The sequence below is a fragment of the Ursus americanus genome, chromosome 15 (genome assembly GCF_024610735.1).
Source record: "Ursus americanus isolate L20-20 chromosome 15, mUrsAme1.1.p, whole genome shotgun sequence".
NCBI classification, from domain to species: domain Eukaryota; kingdom Metazoa; phylum Chordata; class Mammalia; order Carnivora; family Ursidae; genus Ursus; species Ursus americanus.
This window is the reverse complement of record NC_142141.1, coordinates 24,822,198-24,836,894: the sequence shown is the minus strand read 5'-3', so window position 1 is coordinate 24,836,894 and position 14,697 is coordinate 24,822,198. Positions and strand designations below refer to the sequence as shown.

Sequence of the window (14,697 nt, the reverse complement as noted above, 5' to 3'; positions counted from 1 at the left end):
TTGGGCAGCCTGGTTGGACCAGCAAACCCTGGTCCCGCTACTTCCTGCTGTGTGACCTTGACTGAGTGGCTTAACCTCTCTGAGTCACTGTTTCCCACTCTGTGAGCATGTGAGTTCCACAGCAAGGTTGTTGGATGGGTGATATAATCAGTCTAAGAGTGTTTTATAAACCGTGGAAAGCCATAAAAACACAATCCTGCGTTAATACTCACTTAGTTTCAAGTGAGTGATAAGAGTTTAGATTCCTAGAACTTTAGGGGCAAGTCATCTGGGAAAAAGGTGGGAAAAGGGAGGCCCGGGGAGAATGGACCTGCCAGCGCCTTAAGGCAGAGGCAGACCTGACTGGGAGTGGGGTCCCGGCTTGTCTTGCTGTAGTAGGAGCCACGGGCAACATGTGGTTTCTTCAAGAGCATTCGCATTTTTACAGCAAATGATCCCAGCTTCCGTGGGAATACAGTGTGGCTGAACCCTAAGAGGCCGTACTTGAGAGCTGAAAAATACCTAGCTTGGACCCCGGTTCTGCCAGCCCTTAGCTGGCTGGCTGCCCCTTCGCCAGGTGACTTCACCTTTTTGGGGCCTCCGTTCCCTTCTCTGTGGAGGGCAGAAGGCCGTGAAGGGATTACAGAGACCGCAGTGGTAGAGCCCTGCCCGTCTGGCGCATGATGGGACTTGGGAAATGGTGTCATTATCCTTGTTTGGCTTTGCAGGAGGCGTGGCGGCGGGGGAGTCAGGGGGCCAGGCTCTGACGCCGGCCACCCGGGGTTCAAGGCCTTGCTCTGCCCTGCCTTGCTGGTCGGGCCTCTTACTTCATCTCTCTGAGGTAATCATCGGAGTCCTCGCTGCAGAGCTTTGATTTGAAGAGTCCGTGGACTTTGAATACAAAGTGCTTATCACGTAGGAGGCATTTATAAATCAGTTACGAAAAAAGGACTTAACTGAAGTGCCTGGATGAAGCGGCACTGGCCCGGATGTAGGGGACGCAGCGGAGAAGCAGGGTCGCTGGCCTCGGGGAGCTTATGCCCTAGATTCTTGTTTATGCTAATTGTTGTTCTCGGTCATAGTAACAGCAGCACAGGCTGGTCAGTGTCCGTAGACTGTGCCTGGCCTCTGTCTGGGAGCTCTGGGACACACACTCTGAGGGATTTTCCCTGCTCCTGTAGACTCTAAGGATGACTGACTTCCTGTGAGATGCTCTTTTTCCATAACTTTGGGGAACTTGACTCGGCCTGCCACCCTCATCCCCTCACAAGGGCTGGGGGCTGGAGCCCCGTGGTCCAGTGGCCTGACGTCCCACCAACACTGGACCTGGCTTCCTGACCCCTCAGCCTGGGTCTCTTTGCTTCATTCATTGATGGGCCATGGGAAGCCTCCTTCTCATCCAACCCTTATTTAAATCCATTTCCTGTGTGCCAGCCACTGGGCTTGGGTCTGGGGACACAGCAGCGCGCTCAGTCCTGCCCACCCGGAACTGGCATAGGGCACCAGGAGACAAACGAGGTGATTTCAGCTCGTGATGAGCCTTGGGAAGAGAAGCAGTAAGGCGAGGACATCCGATGGGGGTGTGCGAGCTATGGTAGAAAGAGTGGTCTGGAAGCCCCTCTGCAGTGACGTTCACACTGATGCTGAGAAATCAGAAAGAGAGCAGGTTTCTGGGAAAAAAGATGTTCTAGGCAGTGGGGACAGCAAGGGCTTGTCACTCCCAGAGGGCACCCACTGCCGGCGCAGACAGGATCCGAGGGGAGGCTCTATAAAGAGAACCGGCGCGTTTGAGCATCTTTTCAGAGCAGGCAGGGAGGTCCGTATAAATCAGAGCAGGCCCCGCCTGAGTGGATCACCACGTCCGGCTGCATGCGGTGAGTGAGCAAGTGCATTTTGGACCGTGGCTCCAGCTTCAGTATTTGTTCGGAATGAGTAGAATCCGCAAGGCTTTCGGAAGTGGCAGAATCGAGGCATTCATGGATTCAGAGCTGCCCCGGCAGGGGCTAACAGATGAGGACTTCCTCGCCGGTCATCGCCTAATGGTGTCAGCTCCCACAGCCACCCTCGGCAAAGTCAGTTCCCACTCTTGGACCTGCGATTTAACGCCCGGCTGCGCAGAGAGCTGAGATCGAGCTGAGATCGGGGAGCTAATTGGATTGCTTCGTAAGAGGGAGGTTCTTAGAGTAGGAATATCTGGGCCCGGGGCAGGGTCACGATGCAGAGAAACCAGTAGCGCTAGCCTGGGGGCTGGGCTGGCCAGAGCCACTGATAACAGAGCCACAGTGACAGGGAATAAGGTGGAGGCTCTAGGCTCCCCAGGGATACCACTGCTGTGGGAGCGCGTCCTAGTGCCCTGGGAGTTTATGGTCTAGAAAAAGGCCAGGTGGGCAGCTTGGGGTATTTTCTGCCCTGGATTAATCTCTGCTAGCAACAGCCTGGGTGGTGGGGACCTCTTTTCCTTCTCGCCCCCTTACACCATCAATGACCCTCACCCCCATCCCGCGCATGAACTATCTGTGGTCATCACCAGCTCCTGTTGGGGACAAAGCTACTGCCTGATGGCCACATGAGGGTACAGCTCGTGGTAAGGCTGAAGGTCACTCGGCTAACTCCTATCTATATCTTTGTGGGTGGACTCTGGCCAGGTATCCTGCCCTTGTTCTAGGTCAGAATTCACTTATTCATCCATTCATTCATCCGTTCGCTCATCACCTAATCAGTCGTGCATTTGTTCCTTTATTTATTCATTACGGAGCCGTAGTCCATGTCAGGCTCTGGTTGGGTGCGAGGGCCACAGTCTCAACAGGACAGATGCCCCACTGTCTTAGAGCTTAGAGTCCACGGGGATGAGAAGGCAGCAGACCTGTGCATTGCACACATCATCTCATTATGATTACACTTGTTACTGAAGATGCATGTCAGTTACTGCTGTGAAATATACCTCCAAAGGCACCGGTCGGGGATCTGAATCCATGTGGGATCTCCCTGTGTTCCTGTGCTGGGGAAGGTGCTGCCTCGTGGGAGCTCATTGCAGTGGGAGTCCAAGATGACCGCAGACTGGTTCTGCTCATGGACTTGGGCCTTCCTTCCAGGTTCAACGGTGTCTTGTGTTTCTATGATGAGTTTATGTCCTGCTTTTAAAAAAATTCACCAGATATTTAAGAATTATACATTTTTTTGCATTTGACTTCCAGTTTTTACTTTAAAGCAGATATAATTAAAGAATTGTCCATTAATTTTACACATTCAGGATTCCTTTGGGTTCACATAAGGGTAACTTTTCCTGCTTTATTTATTTATTTATTAATTTTTAAAAGATCGCATTTATTTGTCAGAGAGAGAGTGAGCGCGAGCACAAGCAGGGGGAGCAGCAGGCAGAGGGAGAAGCAGGCTCCCCCATGAGCAGGGGCCCAGTGCAGGACTGGATCCCAGGACCCTGGGATCATGACCTGAGCCAAAGGCAGATGCTTAACTGAGCCACCCAGGCGCCCCTCCTGCTTTGTTTTTTAAATATAAAATAAAAATTTATGTAAACATTTTTTATTACAAAAGAACAAAATCCTTATTGAAGAAAATTACAGAAATAGACACACCCTCCAAAAGGAAATAGAAACCCTACCTAATTTCACAGTCTAGACGTGCCCACCATGAACATTTCCTTTTTCTTTCTTCCCCTATACATTTTTCCTTTAAAAAAAAAAAATCAGATCCTATTGTCTTTATGACGTTTCCACTTAACATTATATTGGATAGTGTATTTTTATTAAGGTCTTATTAATCTTTATGAAGGTTTATAGAAGGTGTTTTCCATGGCCTTAAATTTCTTAACTCACCGTTTTGATGACAGCAGGGTAATGTTCCTCATGGATGTAGCTTGAGATTCTGTCTTGTGGGTTGTTCTCTCTTAGAGAGCCAGTTAGGTTTTACTCACAACTTCAGGCCAGTGGTTACGTTCTGTTTGCCCCTTTATTTCTTTGTCAGAGGGAGAAACAGCTGTCGGCCCCGGTTAGCGTGCGAGTCCTGGTGCCTGGTGTGTGCTGTAACCACGGCTGCTAGCGACGAGGGAGGAGGGTTTGGCGGCCAGGAGCAGGACACGGAGCGGGAATTCACCTGCTCAGGCGGCTGCTGAACGGAGTTGAACTTGAGCAGCGTAGAAAGGGAAGTTCAGTGTGAGGATGGAAGTCCGCTCCTCCCCTTGTCCTCACAAACCAGAGGAAGTGCATTTGGTTAAGAATAACCCACATCCGCTGCCAGGCGTGCTTCCAGCAGCAGTGTGCGGCAGCTGCTAGGCTGCTCCTTGGGAATCGGTAAAGGGCCTGGCCTGTAGGAGCCCCCAAACCCGGGGCCACCCACACCTGCTCTGCCTATTGATGCGCAGAGAGACTGAGCTATCTGAGTCAGGCACTATGGTAGCGGCAGGGCTGGGATTTGAACCCAGGATCTTCCCACCACGTCTTTCGTTTTAGGCTTCTTCACCCGCTGGGATGGCACATCTGTTCATGCAAGGAGCTGTGGGGGGACAAAGAATGGGTGTGATCCTTGCCGAACTGGCGCACACACCACGCTGGAGATACGGTGACTGTCAGGGACCCGGTAGGGGTGTCCGCTGGTTCATGGCTTCAGCAGAAGCCGTGCCAGGTCCCGTGCTCAGCTCCACGGACGTAGCTGAGCAGGCGGACCGCACTGAGCAGCAAGCTGCGGCCGGCCGGCGGGTGGAGGCTGATGAGCCCGGTGAGGGAAAGAGCACGGTGTAGATGGCAGAAGGCTCCGGGCTGCAGTCCCTGGAAGACTTGCTGGAGGTGGAACTTCAGCTTCGGGTACGCTAACTGGCGGTGTCCCAGCAGCCAGGGGAGGGCCTTGACATTGAATGCTAGCCAGGGGTAGCTGGGTCTGAAGAGTCTGCCGATGGACAGGCTGTGTGACCTTAGGCAAGTTGCTCGGCTTTTCTGAGCCTCCTCCCTGTTTTCTAAAGGATGTAAGAATGAAACGATAATAAATGGACCCAGGGTATGTGCCACAGCCGTGCTCATCATCTCCAGCCTCGTGGCCATTGTCCTGCATGGCCGTGACAGCAGGCGTGCGAATGTGCCTGCCATACAAATAAGAGAGGGACTGAGGCCTGCTCCGTCTGGCCCTTGCCACGAGGAGTGGAGTCATCTCGGGAATTTGCCCTGAGGAATGAGAGGATTCCATTTGACCTGGTCCCACGGTGCACACTGAGCATTCCAGGAGAGCCTGCCCATCCTTGAAGTAAAGGTGAAAGAAAAGGCTCCTGCCCTGAACCGGGGGGCAGGTAGGGAGAAGGAGGAAGGCTTCTGGAGCCGGCCATACTTCCCACTGCTCTGGTTATTAAAGCCGCACGGGGCGTCTGGGTGGGTTTGTCAGGGACTGATGCTGGCGGGGCGTCCCCGGCACTGTTCTGGTCTGTGGGCCTGGGAGGGACCGCTCGGGGTCCAGTCCTGCTTCTGTGGCTCACGAACTCGACAAGCTGTGGGTCCCCACTGTCCTGTGTCCTCACTCATAGCCAGGGGAGTGCATGTTATCCTGGGGACCCCGGCGGAGTCATGCCGGTGGTATCATCCTTGTCAGGGTGCGGTGAAGCTCAGAGATCATATATGCTTAAAGAACAGAGCTCAGTGCCTGTCCCCACGAGCACTCGGGGTTGCTCTCCCAGCTAGGATTTCTGCCTCTACCCTGCTGCTCTCTTCCCTAGCTCGGTCTGCCCCTCATCCTGACTCTGGCCAGAACTTTGTCCTCCCTGGATTCCCATGAGGACTTCTGTGAGGAGGGGCGCCGGTGTAAAAGGCAGGAGCAGTGACAAGCAGGGGGCGGTGGGGTGACTTATGTCTGGAGTCCCCTGTGGTGGCCCCTGCGTGCCTCCCTTCGGACTTTGGCCCGACTCACCCTCGGCGGCCTCAGCTTCCCTGCCTTCCCAGGCCTCTGTCTTTGCTTTTGTCCTGAGGAAGAATCCAAGGCTCTCGGGAATGGACGAGATTTTAGAGGGCATCTTACCCAACATCCTCCCAGGCAGGGCTTGGATCTTCTATCTGCTGCTTGCACACGTGAAAGGACGGGGTGCTCACTGTCTCTGGGCACCCCTTTTCTGTTTGGGGGACACACAGTGTTGGTGATGTGTGGGTGGGTGCTGAGCTGAATCTGTTTCTTTTGTCCTCTGTCTCGCATGGACTCTCCCCCAAGCCCCTGGGGTCCCTCCTGAGAGGTGGCCTGCCCTCTGGTCCTCCCTCTCCCTTTCCCTGGCCCTGGTCCTGCAGTTCCTGCCCATTCTGTGGAATTGAGAGCTCACTGTGGCCCCGGGTCCTGGGGTGACTCTTGAATGTTGCTTTTTTTCTCCTATTAAAGACAACTCGCTTTGGCTCTTACATTGAATAGAAGGCCCAGAACACTTAGTGTGCTTCTCTTGTCTTGTGGCAGGGCATGTGGGTCGTGGAGGGTGGAGTTCAGGGAGAGGTGAGGGCGCTGCTTTAAGTCTCTTCTTGAGGCCCATTGTGCTCTGGGTCCTGACTGAGGATTCTGGGGGGTGTGAGAGAGAACCAGAAGGCTTTCCGAGACCATCTATGCCTGGGGCTTTGACCATATTTTGGCCAGAGCCCCCCTTCATTCTTTACATAAGAAAGTCAAAACATGGAAAGGTTGGCATGTGATTTCATGGACCCTGAATGCCACATACAGGCCTGCAATAAGAGCTTCTGTTTGAGTCCTTCTACCTTCATTGTACAGACAGGGGCACTGAAGTCCAGAGAAGCAACCCCCCACACTTTCACTTATTGGTAGTCTGGCAGAGGGGGCCGGGGTGGGGGGAAGCACTAGGGGCCAGGAGAGTGGGGATCGGGAGCAGAGTGGCGGTGGGGGGCTCAGCCAGAGGCAGGGCCTGCGGGGCGCATGCGCACCAGAGCAGGGCTCGTGGGGAGATGAGCGAGGAGGAGGACCGGGAGGGACGGAGGCCCTGCAGAGGAGGCTGGGTCAAACGTGGAGGCTGGAGAGTGGTGGTGGGAATGGGCTAGAGATGTGGGACCTGTGAATTCGTGGTGGAATCAAGACAGGCTCCACTACAAGGATGGCGTGATCCTTGGCCAGGGAAGGGGCCAGACCGAGGGAGGCCAGGCGTCGGGTTGGAAAGACCTCAGATGCTGCTGTTCAGAATTTCCAGGGGAGGAACTGAGGCCAGCAAGGGCAGAAGGCCAGGATATGCATGTGAACGAGTGAACTAAGAGTCTCAAAGGTGGCATGGGTGGTGTGCTTGGTGATTTGGGGTGGCAAGTGAATCACGTTATTTCATTTTAATAGCTAGGTGCTTATGTGCACATTTGAGAAAATACAGCTAGTACATATAACGAATTGCTAAGGATAAATCTAAGGAGGAAAAAAATGAGTGGATTTAAAGACATACCAGGTAAGAAATCGTGGCGAGGAACAAAGATAAGGTGAGATTCAGGCAGCTGGCATCGGGCAGAGACTCTAGGCCCCACTGCACTAATGATTTGACTCAGGCTGACCCCTGAGCCCTGAGGATGGACTCCTCTTAGGGCAGAGGGTACACTCTAAGCCACTCATGCCCCTCCTTTCCTTCTGGGTGGGCTGCTTCCCAAGAAGCAGGAGGGAAGGAGGGACCCGGCTGTTTGGACTACTTAGGGGCTTTTCTCCAGGACCTGAGCTTAGAGGCCCCTGCCAGCGTGATGGTGCACAATGGGCTCCGACCAAAGGTGTGGGCGCTGGGGTCTAGTCTAGGTTGCCCCTAGCTCTGCGACTGAGAAGATGGGAAGGACAGTGCCACACCCCCTGCTGACCTGTGCCATATGGTGGCTGGAAGGGGTGCCTAGAGCCTGTACAGGGATGGGCTCAGGGCGGTCTCCGCTGTCTGGGCATGGAGGGCACAGACTCCTGAGGCTTCCATGGAGAGGTGGCAAGGGAAGGTAGAGCGGCTCTGCCCTGCGTGGTCTGGTTGGTTCAGGGGATTAATTAATTAACTAATTTTTAAAAAGATTTTATTAATTTGAGAGAGAGAGAACGCGCGCATGCACAGAGGAAAGGGGAGAAGCAGAGTCCCCCTTCCCCCCACTGCTAGCAGGGAGTCCGGCTGGATCTCAGGGTTCTGGGATCCTGAGATCCTGACCTGTGCCGAAGGCAGAAGCTTAACCCACTAAGCCCCCCAGGCGCCCACAGGGTTTTTTTAATTGAAAAAAATATTTATTATTATTCTGTTTTGTTCTTGGCTTGAAAGGGGTTGGCTGAAAGGAGGAGATGAGCTGGAAAACCTAAATTCACAGGGTTACAGGGTGACCAAGAAGGATGGGCTAAGATATCTTTACCAGGTTAACTACAGAATACCAGACCTGGCAGAGACTTCAGGCTCCACTAATCTGTGTACTTAAAGGTACCACGTATTAAGCTCTTTCTTAATAGGCCAGGCAGTTTGATTCCAGTTTCCCTCGGACTTGGCTCGAACGCCCCTCAGAGAGGCCTTGCCGGGCCGTCCCTGCGCACCCCTGATGCGGCCACATCACCCTGCTGATCTCCTTCACTGCTTCAGGATGGTGTCTGACTCACTTAGGCATTCACTGCTTATTATCCCTCCCCCACCAGAAGGGCGGTTTGAGGGGGTGCTGGGGGAGGGGGCATGAGCAAGTGTGAGGGAAGGGTTTTGGGGGGGGGGGAGTGCTAAATGGTGGAATCACAGTTACTGATAGCCGGAATGCAGGTGACCGAGTTCCCCTCTAGGATCTGATAGAAGGAAACCAAGTCAAATCTTGATTCAAGAGGTAGGGAGGTATTAAGGGCGTGCCCTGAGATAATCCAAAAATTTCTTTTTAAGGCAAACTAATCCTATGCCCAGAAAGGGAAGAGCCTGCTTTTTCACCGCTATTAAATAAGAGAAGACCTCCTTTGGACTAGGGAAGGACAGACACAGAGGCCTCACATCAGCCTGGCCTGTGTAGCTTCCCTTCTGGAAGACACTGAGGCAGCCCACTGGCATCTTGTTTCGTAAATGGTAAACCACGAAGGCCAGGGAAGCTGCTTGCCTGGGGCACTTGGGCTTGGAGCCACCCAGAGCTGAGGGCAAAACCCTCAGGGCGGGAGGGAAGAGGTGCTTTTTCTTACCTGAAGCCCTTTCTTGAAGAGGTATAGGCGGTGTGGCCTTGGGCAGGTCACTGAACCGCTCGGAGCCTTTAGTTCTTTGTTTCCAAAAGATTTCCAAAAGTTGCAATAATAATTCCGGCTTCTACAGGATTGTTTTTAGGATTAAATGAGATTAAACACCTGGCAGTATCTACTAAGAAGTTGCTCGATGTATTTAAAGCTATTATTTTAATACAGATTTTTTAATGAATGCTTGAAGAAATTTCACGATTGCTAATTTGTGTTACTAAATGAGCAGAACCTTACCTCTGAATCAGGCAAAGTTTGGGCCTTAAAATAGACCTTGTCACTGAGAGCTCTGCCACCTTGTGGCCACTTACCCAAATTGCAGGTTCAGGTTTTTTTTTTTAATTTAAAAAAGTGATTATTATTGTTATTGTTATTATTATATTTTATTTTTGGCTTGGAAGGAGTTGGCTGAAAGAAGAAGATCAGCTGGAAAATCTAAATTCATAAGGTTATAGGGTAACCAAGAAGGATGGGCTAAGGTATCTTTACCAGGTTAACTACAGAATACCAGACCTGGCAGAGACTTAACGATCCACTAATCTGTATACTTAAAAGTACCACTTATTAAGCTCTTTCTTAATAGGCCAGGCAATTTGATTAGCACTTTGCATACATCCTTCGTAGTCCATTCTACGTGGCAAGAGCAACATTATTAGTACCATTTTTCAAAAGGGGAAACTGAGGCTCAGAAGTAACCTAGTAACTTGCTTGACAGTGCACAGCCCATGTATAGCAGAGCTGGTGTTTGAACCAGGCAGTCTGATTCCAAAGCCCATGTGTGATCTTAACCTTCTTACTGTCTCTCAACCAAGGCTAGGCCAAATATCTGTTGTGTTCCTGGACCCTGCAAAGGTCAGTGGGTTGTATTCTTGGTTTCTGTGTGCAGCTGACCTCAAGAAACAGTATGTCACTTCAGCACCTAGGTTTATAACCCTACAGTCCTGTCCCTGTGCTTTACAGAACACCCATCATGATGTCACTGGATCCCACTGAAGGCAGATATAAGATGATGGAATGATCTGTTTGGCCACTCCCCCGGCCCCCACCCCCCCAAGTCAGGTGGCTGGCCTCTTGGGAAAGGTGGCTGCCTCGGAGACTGAAGCAGGTTTTCTGCTTGCACTTTTGAGAACCTGAGTGTGGAACCCACCCACAGTCAGCGGGGAGGTGTCAGGAGCGTGAGGAGAAAACCAAACCAGTGTGTTTCTTTCCAAGTCTGTGTGGCTGGTGGTGCCAGCCTGGCATAGCTGATGCGGAGATGAGGACCGTCCCCGCACTGAGTGGGTGGAGAGCTGTCCTGGCAACTCCCTGGCCCCCGGCAAGGATATCCTCCTGGGCCAGGGGAGGAAGTAAGTCTGCCCCACGCTGGGCAACAACAGGCTTCTTTCTGTAAAGTTGGACGCCTCTGCCGGTTTCCCACGCTGGCTTGGCTGGCAGGCAAGGGTGTGGGCTGGGGTGTAAAGTTCACGGCAGTGGGCTGGGACCTGAGGGGGTGTTTGTACAGAGAGGTTCAAAAGCCCAAGGATGCAATCCTGTACCTCCAGACTTTTCCCGTGCTGCAGGAGATGTGTCTGGGTGAGGCTGGCTGGAAAGATTCCCTGATAATAAAATAATTATTTAGAAGTGATGGTTTATTCAGGGCTCCCAGGGGAAGAGTCTTCTTCCTGCTATTCCCTCTGAGTCCATGGGACACCAGAGAGCTTTGAGGACGTGTGGAGAGATGGTACCGGGTCTCAGACTTGATCAAAGGGGAGAGTCAGATTTTACTCAGAGCCTTGTTGTCAAGGTAAAACATCTAGAGATCTAGAACCCTCTTAAATCATGAATGTATGGATATCCTTTGGTCTGACATTCCTCCCAAAGTGAGAACGCTTCTCTTAGCATCCCTGGGAGATGCTGTACCCACTCATCTCTGCGCCTCCGGGGACAGAACATTCGTTCCCATGGGGGCTCCTGTTCCTTTTGGACATCTGACAGCTTAGCTCTTCCTTTCATGGAGCTGAACTCTGCTCCCTGGAACTTTCTAGCATTTGTTCACATTCTCCTACATAACAGCTCACACTCCCCCCCCCCCCAGGGAGGGGGCTAAAAGAAACAACGGGGCAGGTGGGTTCTCACAGGGACCCCGGCAGCCCATCGAGAGTGGAGGAATTCACCTTGCCTCTCCTCAGGTCCTTGCCCACAGCTGAGAGACCCCCGGCCCCTTCCTTCTCCTGGGCTTCAGTTTCTGTACTTGCACATTGATTGGGGCTCGTATGAGCATTCTACGGCTGCTCTAACAATTTCACGTCAACTTAATGGCCTAACGCAATACACATGGACTCTCTTCTAGTTCTGGGGGTCAGAAGTCTAGAAGGGGTCTTACTGGGCTAGCATCGAACTGTTGGCAGGGCTGTGTTCCTTCCCAGAGGCTCGAGGACAGAATCCGCCTCCTTGCCTTTTCTGCCTTCTAAAGACTGTCCACGTTCCTTGGCTTGTGGCTGCATTTCTTGTCTTTCATCATCCGCCACCTTCTGTGGCTCTGACCCTCCCGCCTCCCTCTTATAAAGACCCTGTGATTAATTCAGACCCACCAGATAATCCAGGATAATCTCCCATCTCAAGATCCTTAGCTTGATTCTATCTGCAAAGCCCCTTTTGCCATGTGAGGTAACTGCATTCACCGTTTCCGGGGACGAGGATGTGGACGTCTTTGGGGGATGTTGCTTACTGTAGGGATGGACTCCATCCTCTCTGGAGCCCCCTCAGCTCTGCGCCAGCTCAGCGCCCCCCCTCAGCTTCACCTTAGCCTCCTTCCTTCCTCAGGGTTGCAGAAACCCCCTTCCTTTTGCAGAGTCTGGCTTCCTAACAGGAAGTGCCTTCTCCAGCTGTCAAATTCTCTTCAATTTCTTATGACTCAAGTAAAAAAAAAGACCACCTTCTTACCCTTCCGGGGGCCTATTTCTCTTATCTGGTAGCCCCTCGAGGTGCAAAGAAATAACGACATCTGTGTTCTCAAAAAAAGCTGTTCATTCAGTTAGGAGGAGATGTAGGCCCCCGTGCAAAGTCAAGGCCATTATTTGCCGTGTGACCTTGGCAACTGACTTACTAAGTCTCAGTTTCTCCATCTGTTAACTGGGAATAGTAGCACCTTCCTTTTCCCCCAAGGGTTGCGTTAAGATAAACATCAGAAAATGTTATGGAAATATAAGGGTTTATTGGAATGACGTGAGATCCTTGAGTAATATCAGAGCAGTCATAAGGACTTAGTGATTAAATGTGACACAGAATTAATGTACGGGAAGGCCGGCTGTGGTTGAGGTTGACGGGGCCGCTCTGAAAGAGATGAGGACCCTGGGCTTTGAAAGATCACCATCATTGCCAAATTTCGTGTTCTCAAACATGAAGAAGTTGGATGGCTGGTTTAGTGGGGCCTAGGCAGGAGTACAAATGGAGGTCCCCGGGCTGTGTATCGGTGGGGGGGGGCTCGTGCACACACATGTGGTGCCCCAACTGTGTGTCCAAGCCCCGTCTGCCTTTTTCCCTGCAGCTGACCACCGCTGAGTCACCCCTTGGGCCTAGGCATGTGTGCCCACCGTGCGTGCCGAGCAGTTGTCCTGTGCATGAGGACCCGGGGAGACGCCTGCACAGGGCTTGGAAGCAGGCTCAGTGCCATTTAGGCAGGGCATTTAGGGTCTGGAGGAGGGCCAGAGCGATGCCCTCTAAGAGGCAAAGCCCGGAGCAAGGGCCCTGATTGCCCTGGTCTAAAGAGCTATTCAGGGGGCAGGGTCGAGGGCCGCGGCATAGAGGCGGGCACTGGCTGGGTGTGGCCTCGGGCCTGTGAGGTCAGATTTTGAGGGTGGGGAAGAACTGAGACAAAGGCAGAGAGTAACCACTTATTATGTGGCACCGTGTGCTACATAAATTATAGTAAGAAAAGTGTTTTCTTTTCCTCTGCCAATTTTGCATGGAAAGACATAGCAAGCTGTATTTCTTTTTCCTTGTTCTTTCCGTTTGCCTGTGTGGCAGCACCGAATGGACAGCCCTGTGCTTACTCTGCCTTACATTCACTGGTGTGCTGGGAAATGGGGGACAGCCGGCTCCGGGGCGGGCTGGGGAGCCCTGAATATTAGGATCTGCCAGTTTCCGTGATGTAAATTTCCCTACCGTGGCCAATTTCGTGCTACCGACGTGATGCCCCTGAATGTTTCTCCAAGCTGGCTCCAGTTTTCCTCTGCTTTACATTTCATTTTAATCTTTAAACAATCCTGTGGAGAGGTGCCATCATCCCAGATTTGCAGACAGAAAACAGACCCAGAGAGGTGAAGGTTTCCAGCCCAGGCCTGCCAGACTGTGAACCTGTGGGTGCTCTGCGGAGCCTTTCCCCCTGTTGTGGACTTCATTCCGTCCCTCCCGTTATTAGACCAAGCCCTAACCCCCAGTACGACTGTATTTGGAAACAGGGCCTTTAGTGAGGTCATGAAGGTGGGCTCTCTGCTGGACTGATGTCCTGGTGAGAACAGGAGAACATGCCAGGGAAGAGGCCATGCACGTACACAGTGACAAGGCAGCTGTCTGTAAGCTGAGTCCTCCCCAGAACCAGCCCTGCTGGCGCTGTGGTCTTGGACTTCTGGCCCCTAGAACTGTGAGAAAATAAACGTCTGTTGTTTAAGGCCCCCAGTCTGTGGCATTTTGTTATGGCCGCCCTAGCAAACGAATCCCTTCTAATAGTACGGCCCTAAAGCCCCAGGGCCATAGCCCGTTATCATCCACTGACTCATTCTGCCAGCTTTCTCGCAGGAGACTTGGCCCTGCAAGAGGTGCTGGGAACATCTACGTAGCAGGGACCGACTGGGGTTGGCAAGCCAGGATGGCTGTGCCCATTCTACAGACAGGGAAACTGAGGTCACCCCTCGGGTCTCTTTCCTGGTGAGTGGTGCTGCCTCTGCCAGACGTCAGGCCTTCCCTCCCAGCCCACCAAGGTCAGTGGGCGCTAGATCTTGCCCCAGAGGCACAGAGGGTTGCAGGGCCGTTTTTCCCCCCAGTCTACCACAGGGATTCTCAGGGGGTTGGATTCAGTGTCAGAGCCCCTGGGAGCTTTTAAAAACTCTAACCCCTCTGGTCTGCTGTTGACTTTCTGTGAGTTCAGCCAGGGTGATTGACAGCCGGGTGTGTCTGGAGAATGTGACCGAGAATTGGGGTGGGGATGGGGAGGAGGGGAGAAGGCAGGTCCCACAGGGGCCTGGGTGGACATCCAGACTATCTGTGGCTTCTGAGCTGCGGCCGTGGAGTGTGGTCAGGGCGAACATCGTCCAGCGGGAGTCAGCAACCAGCAGAGAACCAGATCGGGGGCACACCGGCCCCACACTGTGATCGGGTGGGGAGCCCTTCGCGGGGGCGCTCTCATCCGTCTGGGTTGGGGTTGCCATGTGCCCGGCGATACGCAGGCACAAGAGCAAGGCTCGATGTCGGGTTAGAGTGTGTTTCGGCAGCTTCGGTGGGGAAGGCCCGTGCTGTGGGCTTGCTGGCCTGGCGAGGGTGCTGTGTCGCTCGGAGGGTGTTTGGCGGGGCCAGTGC

At 52.8% G+C, this 14,697-nt stretch overlaps 1 protein-coding gene across 5 annotated transcripts in view; it reads left to right on the top strand.

Moving 5' to 3' along the window:
• PPARGC1B (PPARG coactivator 1 beta) overlaps positions 1–14,697 on the top strand; it is a 106,776-nt gene that overhangs the window by 19,707 nt on the left and 72,372 nt on the right. For 3 of the 5 annotated variants that reach the window (XM_087867866.1, XM_087867865.1, XM_087867864.1), the window contains exon 1: positions 8,635–14,497. The exons of the other annotated variants lie outside the window; for them this stretch is intronic. In XM_087867866.1, coding sequence (XP_087723992.1) covers positions 14,327–14,497 — 171 coding nt within the window. In that variant the 5' untranslated portion in view covers positions 8,635–14,326. Of the gene's footprint in view, positions 1–8,634; positions 14,498–14,697 lie in introns of those variants that run through there. 5 annotated transcript variants of the gene reach the window in all.